We start from the raw sequence: 18718 nt of genomic DNA, 5'->3' as shown, positions 1-18718 counted from the left end.
AAACAGAACGAACTTGAACTCTTAATACAAGAGGGAAATTATGACCTGATAGGTGTAACTGAGACTTGGTGGGATGACTCTCATGACTGGAATACAGCAATTGAAGGATATAACTCATTCAAAAAGAACAAGAGGAACAGAAAGGGGGGTGGGATTGCACTATATGTGAAAAATACATATCTCTGCACAGAAATACAGGAGGATGAGCTTGGTAGCCCCATTGAGAGCATCTAGATCAAAATAAATGGAGGAAAGAATAAAAGGAACCTGGTGGTCGGAGTCTACTACCGGCCACCCAACCATGGAGAAGACGAGGATGAAACTTTTGAAAAGCAAATAGCCAATGTTTTAAGGAAGCATGATGTAGTAGTAATGGAGGACCTCAATTTCCCCAATATTTGTTGGGAGACAAATTGCGTGGCTGATAACTTCCTCCTACAGAAAGTAGAGGAAGGAACTAGAGGATCGACTATCCTTGACTTGATCCTAACCAATAGAGATGACTTAGTGGATAAAGTAGCAGTTACAGGAACTCTGGGGGAAAGCGACCATGTTGTACTTGAGTTCTTGCTTCTAAGGGAAGCAAAAGCCAAGTGTAGTCAAACGCGTACCCTGGATTTTAGGAAAGCTGATTTTAATAAACTCAGAACAATGATCAGTAAGGTCCCATGGCAAGCGACACTAACGAGAAAAGGAGTCCAAGATGGGTGGGAGCTTTTAAAAAAAGGAAATTCTCAAGGCACAATTACAAACAATTCCAACAAGAAGAAAAGGTGGAAGACAACAGAAGAAGCCAATGTGGCTTCACAAAAAGCTTAGAGATGACATATAGGAAGTGGAAAGAAGGCCAAGTAACAAAGGAAGAGTACAGGCAGGTAGCACAGAATTGCAGGGATGGCGTCAGGAAGGCTAAAGCTGAGAACGAACTGAGGTTAGCGAGGGATGCTAAAAACAACAAAAAGGCTTTCTTCAGCTACATGCATAGTAAAAGGCAGAGGAAAGAAATGGTTATTCATCTATTAAATAAGGATGGCAAAACGATAACAGATGACAAAGAAAAGGCAACGGTGCTCAATTCCTACTTTGGCTCAGTCTTCTCCCAAAACAGAGTCTGTGACCCCCCCCCTGGCAAAGGCGAAGTCCAGGCTGAAGGGGCAGGATTGCAGCTTGATTTCGATAGGCATATGGTCAAGGAACACCTAATTACTTTCAATGAGTTCAAATATCCAGGGCAGATGAACTGCATCCTAGAGTAATAAAGGAACTGGCAGAAGAACTCTCAGAACCGCTGTCTATTCTCTTTGAGAAATCATGGAGGACGGGGGAAATGCCAGATGACTGGAGGAGGGCTAACGTTGTCCCTATCTTCAAAAAGGGTAAAAAGGAGGAACCTGGGAACTACAGACCAGTCAGTCTGACATCAATCCCTGGGAAAATTCTGGAGCAGATGATAAAGCAATCCATCTGTAAGCACCTTGAAAACAATGCAGTGATTACTCAAAGCCAACATGGATTTGTCAAGAACAAGTCCTGCCAGACGAATCTGATCTCATTTTTTGATCAAGTAACCTCCCTTGTGGACCGTGGGAATGCTGTAGACATCATATACCTCGACTTCAGCAAAGCTTTCGACAAAGTGCCCCATGATATCCTGATGAGCAAACTAGCTCAAAGTGGGCTGGATGAAACAACGATCCGGTGGATCCACAGTTGGCTACCGAATCGGACTCAAAGAGTGCTTATCAATGGGACCTTCTCAAATGTGATATGGCTGCAAAAAAGGCCAATGCTATTTTGGGCTGCATTAATAGAAGCATAGCTTCCAAATCCCAGGAAGTACTAGTTCCCCTCTACTCAGCACTGGTTAGGCCTCATCTGGAGTACTGTGTCCAGTTCTGGGCACCACACTTGAAGAAGGATGCAGATAAACTGGAGAGGGTTCAGAGGAGGGCAACAAAGATGATCAGGGGACTGGGAACAAAGCCCTATGAGGAGAGACTGAAAGAACTGGGCATGTTTAGCCTTGACAAGAGAAGACTGAGGGGAGATATGATAGCACTCTTCAAGTACTTGAAAAGTTGTCACAGAGAGGAAGGCCAGGATCTCTTCTCGATCATCCCAGAGTGCAGGACACGGAAGAATGGGCTCAAGTTACAGGAAGCCAGATTCCAGCTGATCATCAGGAAAAAAATCCTGACTGTTAGAGCAATACGACAATGGAACCAATTACCTAGGGAGGTGGTGGGCTCTCCCACACTGGAGGCGTTCAAGATGAGGCTGGACAGCCATCTGTCAGGGATTCTCTGACTTGGATTCCTGTATTGAGCAGGCGGTTGGACTCGATGGCCTTGTAGGCCCCTTCCAACCCTACTGTTCTATGATTCTAAGTAGAGGCAGAGCAAGGAGGAAGGGGCCACATGCTCTCCAGCTTCATCACCAAGGTTGGAGCCCTCAAAATGGCTTAGGCTGAACCGTTCTCACCTGCCCTTCCCATTTCTCCATCTCTTGCTGCCTGAGCAGGAAATCCTCAGTCAGGGCCACCGCCTGTGAGCAGGTCTCGGGGCCATGTTCCCTGACTCAGTTCTGGATTTCCAAGGGCAGGATGGCTACGAACTGCTCCAGCACCACCAGCTCCTTGATCTGCTCCTTGGTGTGTCTTCCAGGCTTCAGCCACCCTCGGCAGAGTCCCTGGAGGTGTACAAAATTATGCATGCTGTGGAGAACATGGGTAGGGATGCCTGAATAGGGATACCCGTGGGTAGGAATACTAGAATACAAAATTCTAGTATTTTGAGAGAGGGAGGATGCTTTTTCCTCCCTCTCTCAAAATACTAGAATCATCCTGGGATCATCCTATGAAGCTGATTGGTGGGAGATTCAGGACAGATCAAATGAAGGACGACTTCACACAGTGCATAGTTAAACTATGGACTCTGCTACCACAGGATGTAGTGATGGCCACCAATTTGGATGGCTTTAAAAGCGGGTTGGACAAATTCCTGGAGGAGAGGGCTATCAATGGCTACTAGTCTTGATGGCTATGTCCTACCTCCAGTACCAGAGGTGGTGAGCCTATCTACACCAGTTGCTGGGAAACATAGGTGGGAGGGTGCTGTTGCCCTCGTCTCCTGCTTGCAGATTCCTGGTCGACAGCTGGTTGGCCACTGTGTGAACAGAATGTTGGACTAGATGGACCTTTGGTCTGATCCAGCAGGGCTCTTCTTATGTTCTTAAAGTAGATTGATTCCTTCTACTAACTTAAACAATGAGTAAGGGCATACATCATCTTCAAATGTGTCGTTCCAGATGATAATCTAACAATTATTGGTCAACAGATACCTAAACTTTCAATGTAGAAACATCTGGCTTCCACTCTCCACCTACCTTTGCCCTAGCTCTGGTCAACAATTCAGATCCATGCTCCAGGACAGAAACATAAATTGGTTACAAATTTATTAGATTTCCTCCTTTGTAAGAAAGCCTCAGGTGAAAGCAGAAGTACTCTGCCTACTAACTAACTTTGAATCTATCATTGCACAAATAAAATTAGACACTAAAGGGCTAGTTTCAAAAATATAACATGCTAATGGATATTAAATATGGATCCTCTGAAGGTGTTAGAGTAGCTTGGGAAAAAGACTTGGGCAAACAAAAAATCTAGCTGGAACAGAATTTGGATTAGTCCACCAATTAAATTATGTTAACAACTACAGCCTGGAGCCAAAATCCCCTTCCTGGGCAAGGTGCTTGAGCGGGTGATTGCCAGACAACTACTGAATCAGCCCCTTGGCCCATCTAGCCTAGTACTGTCAACACTGACTGGCAGCAGCTCTCCAGGGTTTCAGGCAGGATTCTTTCCTTGCCCTACCTGGAGAAGCCGGGGATCGAACCCGGGACCTCCTGCATGCCAAGCATTGCTCTATCACACTGACCTATGGCCCCTCCCTCCAGGTACTCTTGAATGAAACTGGTTACCTACATCCATTTCAGTTGGGCTTCAGGCCTGGTTTTGGAACGGAAATGGTCTTGGTCACCCTGTGGGATGACCTCTGCCGGGAGAGGGACAGGGGGAGTGCGACCCTGTTGATTCTCCTGGACCTCTCAGCGGCTTTCGATACCATCGACCATGGTATCCTGGGTAGGTTGTGTGGGCTGCGAGTTCGGAGGCACTAAACTGCAGTGGTTCAGCTCCTGCTTGGATGGCTGATTCCAGAAGGTGATGCTGGGGGATTATTGCTCTGTGCCTTGGGTAGGCAACGGGGTTCCACAGCTTTTTCGTCCCTGCTGTTTAACATCTACATGAAACTGCTGGGGGAGGTTATCCAGAGGCGTGGGCTGAGGTGTCAGCAATATGCGGATGAAACAGACCACGATTTCTTCTTTGTCCCAGTAACTCTGGCTGCCTTCTGCAATCTGTCATGTATCCTGGGATGCCTAATCAAGGTAAGTCTGCTATCAACTGCAGACCTAAGAACATCATCAGGCCTCGTTTCCACCTACCCATTCCCCATTCCTAACACCCAGCCTGATGAAGAGTTCTGAAGAACTCAAAAGCTTGCTCACTATTTTGTGACGTCTTAATAAAAGTATTGCCTGACTGGAATTTCATATTGTTCCTGAAATGTACATGTCTACTCCTAATAACAACAGTGTTAAACATCTAAAAGCCCTAGGCGCTGTACAAAAAAAATAAAAATAGGACAGGCCCTGCAGGCTTAAAACCTAAAACAAGGGTGTCGACGTTCAGGTTCCCCAGATGGCCCCACCCCCTTTCCTGAGCCACACACTCTTCTCCCAACCACCAATCAATTGGTGGGTTCCCGCCTCTGTGTGTTTTTCCCTCTTTATAGGTTGAAATGCCTCTCCTAAGACTTAGTTACTGGCAGTAAGAACTTTGAGCTACAATATGCTGGTATGTTTGGTCAGCCGGTGATGCTATGGAATGCAACCCTGCAGAACTTCTCCAAAATTTAATTCTGCCTTTGGGCTGAGAGAGGTTTGGCATCCCTGATCTAAAAGGTAAAGACACAGTAAAAGAAAAGAAGGGTTAACTGGAAAAAACACAACAGGATGAATGGATGTGGTCATAGAATCATAAAATAGTAGGGTTGGAAGGGGCCTATAAGACCATCGAGTCCAACCCCCTGCTCAGGGGAGGAGTCCAAGTAAAAGCATCCTTGACAGGTGGCTGTCCAGCTTCCTCTTGAATGCCTCCAGTGTGGGAGAGCTCACCACCTCCCTGGGTCATTGGTTCCATTGTCGTATTGCTCGAACAGGAAGTTTTCCCTGATGTTCAGCCGGAATCTGGCTTCCTGTCACTTGAGCCCATTATTCCGTGTCCTGCACTCTGGGATGATTGAGGAGAGATCTTGGCCTTCCTCTCTGTGACAGCCTTTCAAGTACTTGAAGAGCGCTATCATATCTCCCCTCGGTCTTCCGTGCTCAAGGCTAAACATACCCAGTTCTTTCAGACTCTCCTCATAGGGCTTTGTTTCCAGTCCCCTGATAATCTTCGTAGCCCTCCTCTGAGGGTTTAGGAAGGCTACCAAGGCCGCAGTCCCATGGACATTTATCAGGGCGTGAGCCCCACTAAATCACTGAGATCTATTTCGCAGTAGACATGCATGGGATCATACAGTGAATGTTGTAACAGAAGAGGGATGTCAGGTAGAAACTAGATAGTCCCAGTAGGCTGAAGCTGCAAGGGAAAAGGAAAATCTTAGTTCTAATTGGAAGACTGGTCACCTAAGAGGGAAGGTGTGGAAGCTGCCCTGTGCGGAAGAAGGAGCAAGGGAGACAGAAGCAGGCTGAGGAACATCAGGGCTTGCTCCTTTTGGACTGCCCCGCCCCACACCCAGGAGATGAAAGGCAAAGTAGGCCATTTCACTAGCCCTGCTGAGAATTATCTATTTTTCCCCCTTTTCCCTCCCCATCCTCTACCTTGTGTGTAGTGTCTTTTTAGATTGTAAGCCTGCGGGCAAAGACGGTCTTATTTTACTGATTAATTGTAAGCCTTTTTTGGCTGAGGAGGGAGGATCAAAATACTGCAGCAAAAAGTTGCAGTATGGAGTGCTGCTCAGGATCCCAGCCACACACCCCACCAATTTTCCATTTATCCTCCAGCCATCAGCATTCTGTGGCCACTTCCAATGAGCACTCAGTCCTCATTCGGCTTTTTTTGAGGTCCGCCCAACTTAGGGGGTTTTGTACTTCCACAAACCTAGGGGTTCTCCCAAACCAGCCAATACCTCCCTGACCTCTCCCTGTGTGTGGGTTTTAGCCATATAATGGCAAGCACAGCCTGAACATTGGAAATAGAGGGAAAAATAAAGAGAAAGATAAGATGTAGAGAAGCAAAGCCTCTGAGACATTTGAAAGTTCAAAGAGGGGAGAAGAAGAGAAACCAGCTCCTTTGCTGAGGGAACTACACTGACTGCCTGTTTGCTGCCAGGCCAGGTTTCAGGTTTTGGTACCAGTGCATAAAGCCCTAAGCAACCTGGGACCAAAATACCTGAGAAAGCCCCTTCTGCACCATCAACCTGCCCGGTCACTGAGGTCATCAGAGGGCATGCTCCTGGTAGTTCTACATGGACCTATGGCCCAATTGGAGTCCACCCAGAGAAGAGTCTTCAGTGTGGTGGCCCCTTTTCTGTGGAACTCCCTGCCTCTGGAGGTCAGGCAGGCGCCAGCACTGTGTTGTTTCTGACGTCTCCTGAAAACAGCTGTATTCCAGGAAGCCTTCCTTGACTGACCAGCCACGGAGTTTAATATGGTGTTTTATTCTTTTAGGGCGCAATCCTCCAAACTCTGAGATGGCCGCCTATCCAATGCAGGGCAGGAGAAGCATGGAGGGGATCATCCCCTCCGCACTTCAGCCACCCTGCATTTGCAGCTATTTATTTATTTATTATTAAATTTATTAATCGCCCATCTGGCTGGTCACCCAGCCACTCTGGGCGATGTACAACACACAATAAAACAGTTTAAAACAATAAAACTCTACAGTAAAAACATTTTCTAAAATACCCTAACCCACCCCAAATGTCTGCCTGAACAACCACGTTTTTAATGCACGGCGGAAGCTCATTAAAGAGGGGGCATGGCGGAGTTCCCTAGGGAGGGAGTTCCACAGAGTGGGGGCCACCACAGAAAAGGCCCTCTCCCTCGTCCCCACCAGTCTAGCTGTTCTGGCTGATGGGACAGAGAGAAGGCCATCCGAGGCTGATCTTGTTGAGTGGCCTGTCTGGTGCTGCTGGAGGCGCTCCTTAAGATAGGCTGGGCCGGAACCATATAGGGTTTTAAAGGTCAAAACCAACACCTTGAATTTGGCCCGGAAAACAACTGGTAACCAGTGCAACTCCTTCAGCACTGGAGTGATGTGATCTCGCCGGTGGCTGCCTTTAATCAAGCGAGCCGCCGCGTTCTGTACCAGCTGCAGCTTCCGAACCGTCTTCAAGGGTAACCCCACGTAGAGCGCATTACAGTAGTCTAAACGAGAGGAGACCAGGGCATGTACTACCGATGGGAGCAGATGGTCAGGAAGGAAGGGGCGCAGCCGCCGTATCAGATGGAGTTGATACAGCGCTGTCCGGCTCACAGCTGACACCTGAGCCTCCATGGACAGCTGGGAGTCCAAAATGACACCCAGGCTGCGGACCTGGTCTTTCAAGGGTAGCCGTACCCCATTCAACACCAGGTCAACATCCCCCAGCCTCCTCTTGTCTCCCACCAAAAGTACCTCGGTCTTGTCAGGGTTCAGTTTCAGCTTATTCCTCCCCATCCAGCCACTCACCGTCTCAGACATTTGGACAGGGATTCTACGGCCAACCTTGGTGAAGATTTGAATGAGAGGTAGAGCTGCGTGTCATCCGCATATTGATGACACCTGATTTCAGCTGTCTAGCCACGGGACAGCGGAGCAGGGAAGGAGGCTGCCAGATGACACATAGGATGTGTTGTACTGGCATTTCCGCCCTCTCCGCCCTGGAACGCCCCGTTTTCACCACTTTGTGCTCCTCTTCCGAGCAGGTAGCATGGGGCATTTCCACGCGGAGGAAGGTCGGTTCTCCAGGAACCGACCTCGAAGCATGGGCTCTGAGGTCAGTACCTGGAAAACCACATATCCTACGGCTGTCTAGCCACTGACTAGCAGCCTTAGGATTGCTCCCTTAATCTTTTAATCATTTTTATCTCTTATTGTTCACTGCTCCGGAATCTGTTTAGATGTGGAGCGGTATATAAATGTTACAAACAAACAAATAAATGAAAACAGGACAGAACAGTAATATGATCAAAGCATATAGAAAACATAAAATTTAGGGCAGAGCAGACAGGGTTAAGAGTCAAAGCAGGAAGGAAAACAAAAAGTCTACAATAACCAATGCGGAAAATAATAAGAAAATGTACTAAAACCTTGGTGTTCCTTGCAGGCAGGAACGAGGGGGGTTCAGATATATGAATCAAGTGAAAAATGAGACCAGGCCAGGAGCTTGAACACAAAGGAATGAAAAGAATAAAAGCAGTACTCTAAAATCTCAGCATGTGGCTCGCTGTCCCTGCTCCACATCACTAGCGGACCCTGGGCATGTTGTGATGATGTCACACACATCACATTTCAGGAACAAAATGCCGTTGTTCGTTATATGTTGCCCTTTTCGGTGGCAAACCCACATCTGCTTGTTAGATCTCATTTGACCTTCTACTCTCTAGTCCAGGAAGGGTAGCTCTCCAAATGTTGCTAGGCTCCAAGTCACCACAGCCCAGCCAGCATGTTCAGGGATAATGGGAGTTGTAGTCCAACATGGGGGGGGTGCAGATTCCTCACCCCTTCTCTAGCTGAACACTGTCCAGCCTGCTCAGTATTTTAAGATTCATTTATTGTTATTGGTGTTATTTCACAACGCGCCTATGTGCACTAGGTGCTGAACCGTGGCGCAAAGAGAAGTTGGTCCCTGCCCGCAGGCTCACAGTCTAGTAAAAGGACGTGTTAGGACGGGACAAGGAGGTGGGGAAAGAGGGAACGGAGGGTTTAACCTGGGGAAGAGAGCACTGGAGAGTGGAGAAGCTGGAAGGCGGCGGTGAGAGAGAGCGAGCGAGAGTTGGAAGGGAAGCAGCAGGGCATTCCAGCGACAAGAAGCACAGACGATGGGAGACAGATGTAGATTTTAGGCTTTGCTAGGAGTTTAGTGCTAGCAGGGTCGGGACTAAGTACTAGAACCTTGAAGTGAAGCTGAGAAGACAGAGGAAGGCAATGGAGATCATCGGATGAAGGATCCAAAACGAGGCGCATTCCCAAGTTTGCTTAGGGCAGGGGGAGGCAACTCCCATCGTCCCCAGCCAGCAGGGCCAGTGGTCAGGGACAATGGGAGTTGTAGTCCAAAACATCTGGAGGGGCCCAGGTTGCCTTCTCCATGGCCTAGGCTGAGCACAAGGGCACACTCTCCAACTGCTACCCCCACCCCCAAACCAAGCCTACGACGGAAAGATTTGCCGGAGCAGTGGTGTTACATCACAGAGTCCCCTTTGTCCCCGTGGAGGAGAAAGGGGGAGGCTTTGGGTTTCAGTCAGAACCAGTCTGGTTCTGACCCTGAGCAGATTCGCCGCCGCACTGACACTGGAGCCCCCCGCCTCCGCTGCTGTCTCCACAGGCAGCACAACTGGCCCGTGGCAGTCTCTGGCTGCTCCTGGTACTTCGCAAGGCTTAGGAGAAAGAGGTGCCAGGCACCCTTGTCGCCTCCTGGTTCCTCTCCTTGCAGGATGCCATGATGCCCAGTGAGACTGGCATTTTCGTGGAAGTGTCTTGCTCAGCCTGTGCATGTAACGGTTTGGGCCCCATCTTCGGTGGGTTTGTTCGCAGAGAGGAAACGTCGCCTCCACCCAAGCTTTCTCCGCCATCCAAGCACTCAGAATTCTCCCCGCCATGCATCTTTGGCTGACCAAGACAGCACGAGCTTTCCTGCAGTATCAGCACCTCTACTTCTTCTCGCAGGCATGGGACCTCTGGTGTCGGATAAGATTGGACCTTTGGCAGAAGCCTTGCCCACAGTCTGTGCACCTATGTGGCTTCTCTCCCGTGTGGATTCGCTGATGCACAATCAGGTGTGCCCTCTGACTGAAGCCTTGCCCGCACTCCAAGCATTTATGCGGTTTCTCCCCTGTGTGGATTCTCTGGTGTACAACAAGGTGTGTTCTTTGACTGAAACTCTGACCGCAGACTGAGCATTTGTACGGCTTCTCCCCTGTGTGGACTCTCTGATGTCGGATAAGGTTGGACCTCTGACTGAAGCTCTGCCCACACTCTATGCATGTATGAGGCTTCTCTCCCGTGTGGATTCTTTGATGGATGACAAGGTGCGCTTCCCATGTGAAGCTTTGCCCGCAGTCTGGACATTTGTAGGGCTTCTCTCGCATGTGGAGTCTCTGATGGGCAATGAGGTTTTTCCTCCGATTGAATTTTTTCCCACAGTCAGAGCATTTATGAGGCTCTTCACCAGCATGAATTTTCTGATGTCTAATAAAGTTTGATTGCCAATTAAAGATTTTCCCACACTTCAGACACTCATATGGGTTTTCTCCCATATAGATTCTCTCCTGTGTACCACCATTTGCCTCCTGATTGACACTTTCCCCATAATCTGAACTTCTGTACAATGCCTTTTCTGTATGGACTTTCTGATGTTTAATAAGGTGTGGGCTCTGACGAAAGCTTTTCCCACAATCTAGACATTTGAAAGGCTTTTCACCCGTGTGAATCCTCTGATGGCTGATGAGGTTAGTTCTCTGATTGAACCTTTTCCCGCAATCGGAGCATTTGTGTGGTTTCTCTCTGGTGTGGATGCTCTGATGTCTAAGAAGATTCCCTCTCCGGGAAAATATTTTCCCACATCGGAAACATTTATACGGGTCCTCTCGTATAAAGATCCTGTCCCGTCCAATGCGGTTTGGCCTTGGATTGAATGTATTCTCTCCTGTGTGAATCCTTTGATGCTTCATGAGGTTTGATTTCTGACCAAAGCTCTTCTCACAGTCTGAGCACTTATACGGCTTCTCTCCAGTGTGGATTCTGTGATGTCTGACAAGGTTAGACCTCTGACTAAAGCTCTGTCCACAGTCCGAACACTTGTGTGGTTTCTCTCCAGTGTGCAACCTCTTGTGTATGATGAGGTGGGCCCTCCACCGGAAGCTTTTCCCGCAGTCTGGACATCTGTAAGGTTTCTCCCCAGTGTGGATTCTCTGATGAGCATTAAGGTTTGTCCTCTGGTTGAACCGTTTCCCACATTCTGTACATTTATGTGGTTTATCTTTTGTGTGGATGCTCTGATGTCTAAGGAGGTTCCCTCTTCGGGAAAAGACTTTCCCACACTTGAAGCATTTACATGGGTTTTCAGCAAGGGGAATCCTCTCTATTCTATTGCAATTCGGCCTCTGGTTAAATCTTTTCCCATAATTTGAGCGTCTACGGGGCTTGTCACCCGAGTGGACACTTTGATGTTTGATAAGGTTCGATTTTTGAGTGAAGCTCTTCTCGCACTCCAAGCATTTATAAGGCTTTTCTCCTGTGTGGACTCTATGGTGTCTAACAAGATTGGAGATCTGACTAAAGCTTTGCCCACAGTCTGCGCAACGATGCGGTTTCTCTCCCGTGTGAATCCTCTGATGGATGATAAGATTTGCACTCCGACTAAAGCTCTTCCCACAGTCTAAGCACGGGTAAGGCTTCTCACCAGTATGAAATCTCTGGTGTCTAATAAAGCTTGTTTCCCAATTAAAGCTTTTCCCACATTTAAAACAGTGAAACTTTTTTTCTCCCATGTGGGTTCTCTGGTGCCTGTTGAGGTTTGATTTTTGAGTAAAGGCTTTCCCACAAATATTGCACACATGCCTTCTCTTTCCTGTGTATAGTCTGTGCTGGACTGCACTTTCGCTGGAGTTGCCATTCTGGGAAACGGTAGATTTATTCTCTCTCTTGTCCGTCTGCTCCCCAAGGCCTTCTTCCGGGTCCCGAGGCTCAATTCCTTCCAACGGCGCCTCAAACGATGCTCCTTCATCCTCGCTGTCCCAAGCATCAGCTGCTGGAATAAGAAGAGGACCTTGTTAGAAAGGGAACCTGAAAACAAGGGAAACACCACACTGACCATCGTGTAGAATCAGGAGCAGATCAGACTAGATGGAGAAATGCGAAGGGCCAGGAAAGCGAAGTTGAAAGAAGGGCCTACCCATAAAGGTGCCCCGAAAACCATCCAAAATAATAAAAGAGGATTCGTGTCTGTCCGTCCATCAGCACTGTAGCACCAATACCGTAAAAGCTAGACACCTGAACTTTGGCATGCAAACTAAGGGGACCCTAGGGGTGAGCACCTTTGGGTTATATTGTTTTAAAAATGCATCCAATTATTTTAATGAATTTCAATGTGTCCATGTGGTTGAAGCCAACAGTAACGCCTTCCACCATTAGGTGGCAGACTTCCCTAACCAGTGCATATCTTTGCAGTCCATACAGTGTGAAGCCAGGGCAGAAGAGTAGGCCGAGGGGCAGAGGTATATGACTGCCCCCTCTCCTTTGCTGTGGGGCAGGCCCCTCTCACAGGAGTGAAGTGAGGAGACCCCTCCATCAGGGGGCTATAGGGGTGCACCATGACAGGGGCCATGCCTAGGGGCACCAGTGGGCGTGGCTTCACTCAGGCAGGGCAGCCACAGCATGTCCAACTCTGACAGCTGCATACATTTGCTATATCAAACCAAGGGCTATTCCAACCGGTGTGAAGCCAGGTCTGGTTGCTAGTTTTAAATATATACCCCCGCTCCCCCAAAGGCCTTCACATCTCTAGGCTAGAGTTCTCTCACGTTCTGTTGAGGGTAAGCTTTTCTGAGGAAACCTGAAGTGAGCTGCTAAAATCTCTAGTAGGTTCTGGCCTGCAGCATCCGCACCATACACTGGGATCAGCCCAATTTCAAAGCCACTGGCAGTTCAGACCTTTGGCAAGAGTGATCTGCCCCTCCCCAACAGCCCACTGGGCAGGGAGGAAGAGGATGAAAGGAAGGCAGGCAGGCAAGCATGGCTCTACCCATATTGAGTTGTGGCCCAGCCCACCATTGGTTTTATTTAACTATCTGGCTGCCTGGTTTGTCTTTCTAGTCCGTCTATCAACTTTATCTATCTAATCTAATCTAATCTAATCTATCCTTACCCCATCTATCCCATCTATCCTTACCCCATCTATCCATCCCATCTATCCTTACCCCATCTATCCATCCCATCTATCCTTACCCCATCTATCCATCCCATCTATCCTTACCCCATCTATCCATCCCATCTATCCTTACCCCATCTATCCATCCCATCTATCCTTACCCCATCTATCCATCCCATCTATCCTTACCCCATCTATCCATCCCATCTATCCTTACCCCATCTATCCATCCCATCTATCCTTACCCCATCTATCCCATCTATCCTTACCCCATCTATCCCATCTATCCTTACCCCATCTATCCCATCTATCCTTACCCCATCTATCCCATCTATCCTTACCCCATCTATCCTTACCCCATCTATCCTTACCCCATCTATCCTTACCCCATCTATCCTTACCCCATCTATCCTTACCCCATCTATCCTATCCATTTCTTTATTACTTTATTTTATTTGTTACGTGTACATTCCGCCTATTCCCCCAAGGAGCCCATAGCAGCTCACATGGTCCTCCTCCTCTCCATTTTACCCTCACAACAACCCTGTGAGGTAGGTTGGGCTGAGAGTCAGTGAATGGCCCAAAGTCACCCAGGGAGCTTCATGGCCAAGGGGGGACTTGAACCTGGGTCTCCTGAATCCCAGTCCAGCACTGTAACCACTACGCCACACTGGCTCATTTTATTTATTTATTTTAACCCAATGACAAGCGTTCTCTGGCCAGATTACAAACAGCAAAAAGAACAAAATAGCGAAAAGAATAAAGTGCGATACAAGACGACAAACAGCCCAAGAATAGAGAAATATAAAGATGTAAAAAAAACCAGCCTCCCAAATTGAAAAACTAAATCTCTTTGACCCTGCCCTCTGCAGGCATGTCCCCGCCCCCCCGCCTCGACAGATTACCTGAAAAAGTCCTGCACCGTGCACGTGCTCAGGGGTGCCCTTGCTCCGTTATTTGAAGTGTATGCCTGTGCCCCTGAACCTCCATTTGGCACCTGGCTTTGGTTGGTGGATCCCGGGGTTCTGCTAAAAATCAGAAGTGGATTCTGGAAGGCTGAAGGCTGCCCTCTTTTGCAAGATGAGCCTGCTGCCGCAAAAACCACTACAGCCAAGTACACAGGCGCAGGGGAGCGTCCTTACCCAGCAGACTGGCGCCCTCCTGTTTGATCCCCCTGAAAGGCTGCCTTTCTTCAGCATCGTCTTCTCTCGAGAAACTCATTGCCACCTCCTCGAATTCTCCCAGCACCTGAAATGCGAGAAGCAAGACGCTGGGAGAGAAGAAGGCGACAAGTGGGCCCTGCATCCAAATGTTGCATTGCAGAGTGCTCCTGTTCAGGGTTGCAGCCGGCCAGCCATGCCCTCCTCCAGGATACCCTATTCCAGGGGTAGCTAACCTTTTGCTGAGTCAGTGGGCCCATTGGGCAATTTGAGAAACTGTCCTGGGCACCACCACAACATGGCTGCCATGGGAGGTGGGGCAAAGGACAAGCCACCCGCCCCAAAGACTGAGTACAACGCAGTCTGACTAATGCCCCTTCTTGTGCATGGATGGTGCTGTTTTGACTACATAAAGACCCACACTTGGAGAATGAGTTTGCTATTAGCATACCGACCAAGGCCCAGCCCTGGGATCTCTTACGGCAGGGGTGGGCAACCACTTTTCGACCAAGGGTCGGACTAACCAAGCTGGCGGAAGGGCCAGGGCCTCATACCTGAAGCCCCATGACATCATCTGCCCTACCCTGCCCACTTAAAAAAAGTACTGTTTTTTCTCCAAGCGGAGAGAGGCCTGGAGCTCTGTGGCTCTCTGCATGGAGAAAGGGACTGAGCCGGGTGTGAGCAGTGTGGAAACTGGTGCAGGGAAAACCCCGGCGTACCTCCATTCTCTGAGATCGGAGATAAGGTGAGGATTCTCCTTTGTGCTGTCGTTTTGGGAGGGGGAGGGGCTTGGGTAGGGCAGGGGGTGGGTCCCACAGACGGTGCTCAACCCTCCGCAGGCCAAATCAGGCCCGTGGGCCAGAGGCTGCCCTCCCCTGGCTCAGGGACTGTGAACTGTAGAAGAGCTAAAGCACTAAACCCCACATGCAAAGAAGAGTTTGGGGTCTGTGTGTGGAGCAGCATAGTCCCAAAGGCTTTTCCGAGGAACAGGATGGCTTGTAAACTCTGGGTTTGCTTGCTCATATCTTTCAAGCTAAGTGCCCAAAATCACGGCCTCACCAGCTCAGCAACCAACGTCGTCACAGCTAATTGGTTGGTGCTGTTTATTTCTGTTATTGTCACATTTTCAATTCTGTTTATAATTGATTTGTTTTTATGTTATGTTTTAATTCAGGTTTTCTTTTTAATCTGGACTGTATGATTAGCCTCCTTGGAGTGCCATACTGAAGCGGAAAGGCAAGATAATTAAAGGCTGAATCCAACATTGCTGCTACTTAGAGTAGACCTATTGAAATGGATGGGACTTAAATTACTCCAGACTCACTTAAGTCCCATTTATTTCAATGGGTGTACTCCAAGTAGAACTAACCCTAGATAAATACATACATACTCCCAATCTCCACCCTCTTCCTGTTGCTTCTCCTGCCTTGGCTGTCCACTGATTCCAGCGATCAAATTCGTTTGAATCAAATTCAGACCAAGTGAGTGCCCACCAGATGTACTGGACCCAGCCAGTATGGGCAATGGTCAGGTAGGCTGGGAGTTCTAGTCCCAAACATCTGGATGGCACCAAGGTGGGGCAGGCTGCAAGAAAAGCAAGGACTGAAGGGCTCATTCCCACCTTTAGACTCCTTCAGGTTACAATGGGGGGGAGCAGAACCTGAAGCCCGGGGGCCGTGTCTGACCCTCCAGCAGCCCCCCAAAGACTATGCCCCTTCCCCGGCCCCACCTCCTTTTTCCCCGACCACCCATCATGCAGAAGTTCCCCGACTTTTGTGCAGTTTTCTCCCCATTCTAAAAGGTTGAAATGCTTCTCCCAAGTTCCAGGCAGGAAGAGCTTCAAGCGGCAATATGCTGGTCTTCTTGGCCCCGCCCCCTTTGCCTTTGGCCCTGCCCACCACTGGAACGCAGCCCCGGAGGGCTTCTCTGGAATGGAATTCTGACCCTCAGGCTGAAAGAGGTTCTGCACCATCACAAGGTAGGGAAACACGCTCACCTCCTGCTTCCACCTCTCAGTCTCTTGCTGCCTGAGCAGGAAGTCTTCCACCAGGGCCACCGCCTGGGCGCAGGTCTCCGGCCCGCCTTCCCCAACCCAGTTCTGGAGTTCCTCCGGCAAGATGGCCAAGAACTGCTCCAGGACGATCAGCTCCACTATCTGCTCCTTGGGGTTCAGCTCGGGCCGCAGCCATTTGAGGCAGAGTTCCCGGAGCTGGGCGCAGACCTCCTGGGGCCCCTCGGCCTCTTGGTAGCAGAACCACCGGAAGCGCTGCCGCTGCATCTCGGCGCTGAGCGCCTCCTCGGGCAGGACCTCTCCCTTGATGTCGTCTCCATCGTCCGCTTCCTCTCCAGGGTCTGCAGTCAGGGTGGCCTTGGGGGACCCCTCCCTCGGGCCTAGCAGGAGCCCGCTCGCCGCCTCTTGCATGGCAGGTCCCTGGTAAACACCAGCTGGTGTGGCAGAGGGGGCCGGAAGAGGGCCCCCCAAGAGCTGTGGGTTGCTCCACCCAGAAGAAGGAGACTGCACAGTCCTTAAGAACTCTTGCCACTGGGCTTCCCAGCAGTGGGAGAGCAGCCCATCGTCCAGGTCACGCTCTGCTTGTTTTGCCACTGCCCAGCTTAGACATTCTCCAACGGTTCCGGCTTGGGTGAAGTGAGGGGCCTTTCTGGACCGTTTTGGACCCTCCAATGGCGCAAGGCCTGTGGAGTCCAGCTCTTCTGTTTTCACTCCCTTGTCTACCACAGCTTCGAAAGGAAGCCGGCCTGAAGAGGCCACCGCCTCTCGCTCGGTGGCCATCTTGTCCTCGTCTCAGTTCAACCTGCTCCTCTTCAGATCCCAGTTTCCGCCTTTTTCTGCATACGTGAAAAAATGTTAGACCACAAGCCTTGTGCGATGTGAAGCGGTCGACTGAACGGAGATGGGGCTCAGGGTCCCTTGGCTACACAGGAGCCGGTAATGTCCCCGCCTGACTTAAGGAGATGTGTCCTTCAGGGAGAAAGAGAGACGCAACACCAAGTTTGAGAGCTTTTCTTTAAAAAGAAAAACCACGCACCTCACAAATCCCACGTCTGGAACCACTTTCAGATCAGTGGAGAATTGTACACAGTAGGCAACTGTAACAGAACGCAAAGCCAGGTTCAGCTCTCAATGAAGAAGACTGGGTACAACACACATGTAGACCCAAACTGAAACCCAGGAGAGCCGCTGCCAGGCGGTGTAAACTATAGTGAACCAGATGGGCTGTTGGTCTGACCACGTTCCGAGGCCTTTGGGGAAGCGCTGTAGCTCACTGCTAGAGCACACGGCAGAAGGTCCCAGGTTCGATCCCTGGCTTCTCCAAGTAGGGTTGCCCTCCAGAGGTTTTCGGCTACAACTCCATCACCCCTGACCATCGTCTACGCTGGCTGGGGGAATGTTGGGAGCTGAAGTCCAAAATATCTGGAGCAGTTTGCACGCAGTCTTGTGCTGGACGGACCCATTATGATCTGGCTTTGCATAAGGCAGCAAGCACCCTAGATCAGCCTTCCTGAACCCGGTGCCCCTCCAGAAGTGCTGGACTACTGGGAATTGTAGCCCAACACATCTGGAGAGGGGCTGGTTTCGGGAAGGGTGGCTTAGAGCCTACGAACGGGACGAGAGAGCGGGCCTTCCTTTGCACCTGACTAAGGGCGCCGCCCTACTCAGGCCCACCCGGGAGTAAAGCCCCGCGAGTCTTACTTCCGAGGAGACATGCCTCAGACTGCCAAGTAGTGCCTTCCTCCTCCTCCTCCTCCGCATTTCTTCCTCCCCCCGCTTTTCTTCAGACCACGCCTTTCTCTCCCCCCGCAACCCAAATGCCCCCGTCTCTGAACTCACTTTCCTGCTGCCCCACCCCTGAAGGCGCTGCCGCCATCCCGACGTCCCCTGCTGGGAGTTTTCAAAGTGCTGCGGCGGCGGCGGCTGTCAGGAGGAAGAGGAAGCCGCTTCCTTCCCCCTCAGATGCCCCTCCCCCCACAAATTCCCACGCCCCTCTAGGAGCCGTGGCTCGCTGGCTTTAACCCTTGCCCGGCCGGCGCGGGCGCCCCCCGGCGCCAAGGGGCGGCTCGCCGTTCCACACGTTACGGGGTCCCAAACCCGCGTCAGGCACTCGATGCCCGGAGCTGCGGAGAAGCCTGCCGGGCCGCTTCTTTTGGCCCCGGCGCAGCGGGCCAAAGGCAGGCACTGATTCAACGGGCGTAGCGGCCAGGGGGTCAGGCTAGGAGCGGGGAGAGCCAGGTTCAGATAGCCATGAATCTGGCCGGGGGATGTTAGCCAGGTCACCCCCTCTCAGCCTAGCCTCCCTCACAGGGGTGTTGTGGGATAAAGTGGGCGGGGGAGGAATAGGATCTGGGCCA

General features: G+C 50.2%; 1 protein-coding gene across 4 annotated transcripts; it reads right to left on the bottom strand.

The window, feature by feature from the left end:
- Nucleotides 1-2334: 2334 nt before the first annotated feature.
- On the bottom strand, nucleotides 2335-18330 carry LOC146356075 (uncharacterized). 4 transcript variants are annotated; one of them, XR_014787259.1, is made up of 5 exons: nucleotides 18201-18298; nucleotides 16347-17330; nucleotides 14333-14438; nucleotides 9218-12071; nucleotides 2335-5698 (listed from the first exon to the last, which is right to left on the bottom strand). XR_014787259.1 is itself a non-coding variant. In XM_084831255.1 (4 exons), exons 2-4 carry the CDS (start codon nucleotides 17139-17141, stop codon nucleotides 9973-9975), a joined length of 3000 nt encoding a protein of 999 aa, XP_084687381.1. In that variant the 5' UTR covers nucleotides 17142-17458; nucleotides 18201-18330; the 3' UTR covers nucleotides 7679-9972. The 4 variants fall into 4 exon arrangements, 3 of the variants coding, with proteins under 3 accessions (XP_084687381.1, XP_084687380.1, XP_084687382.1); XM_084831255.1 differs by lacking the exon at nucleotides 2335-5698 and having other exon boundaries at nucleotides 7679-12071; nucleotides 16347-17458; nucleotides 18201-18330; XM_084831254.1 differs by lacking the exon at nucleotides 2335-5698 and having other exon boundaries at nucleotides 7679-12071.
- Nucleotides 18331-18718: the final 388 nt, after the last annotated feature.

The sequence above is a fragment of the Heloderma suspectum genome, chromosome 2, assembly GCF_057233095.1.
Source record: "Heloderma suspectum isolate Gila_16-S chromosome 2, 16-S_ref, whole genome shotgun sequence".
NCBI classification, from domain to species: domain Eukaryota; kingdom Metazoa; phylum Chordata; class Lepidosauria; order Squamata; family Helodermatidae; genus Heloderma; species Heloderma suspectum.
The sequence above is the reverse complement of the archived record's forward strand: the minus strand, read 5'-3'. Positions and strand labels throughout refer to the sequence as shown.

Coding starts and splice junctions, on each gene's coding strand:
- LOC146356075 (XM_084831255.1), bottom strand. CDS start 17,141: ATGGCCACCGAGCGAGAGGCGGTGGCCTCTTCAGGCCGGCTTCCTTTC. Junction 14,439..16,346: donor CTGAGAGGTGGAAGCAGGAG/GTGAGCGTGTTT, acceptor CTCGCATTTCAG/GTGCTGGGAGAATTCGAGGA. Junction 12,072..14,332: donor GGAGGGCGCCAGTCTGCTGG/GTAAGGACGCTC, acceptor TTCTTATTCCAG/CAGCTGATGCTTGGGACAGC.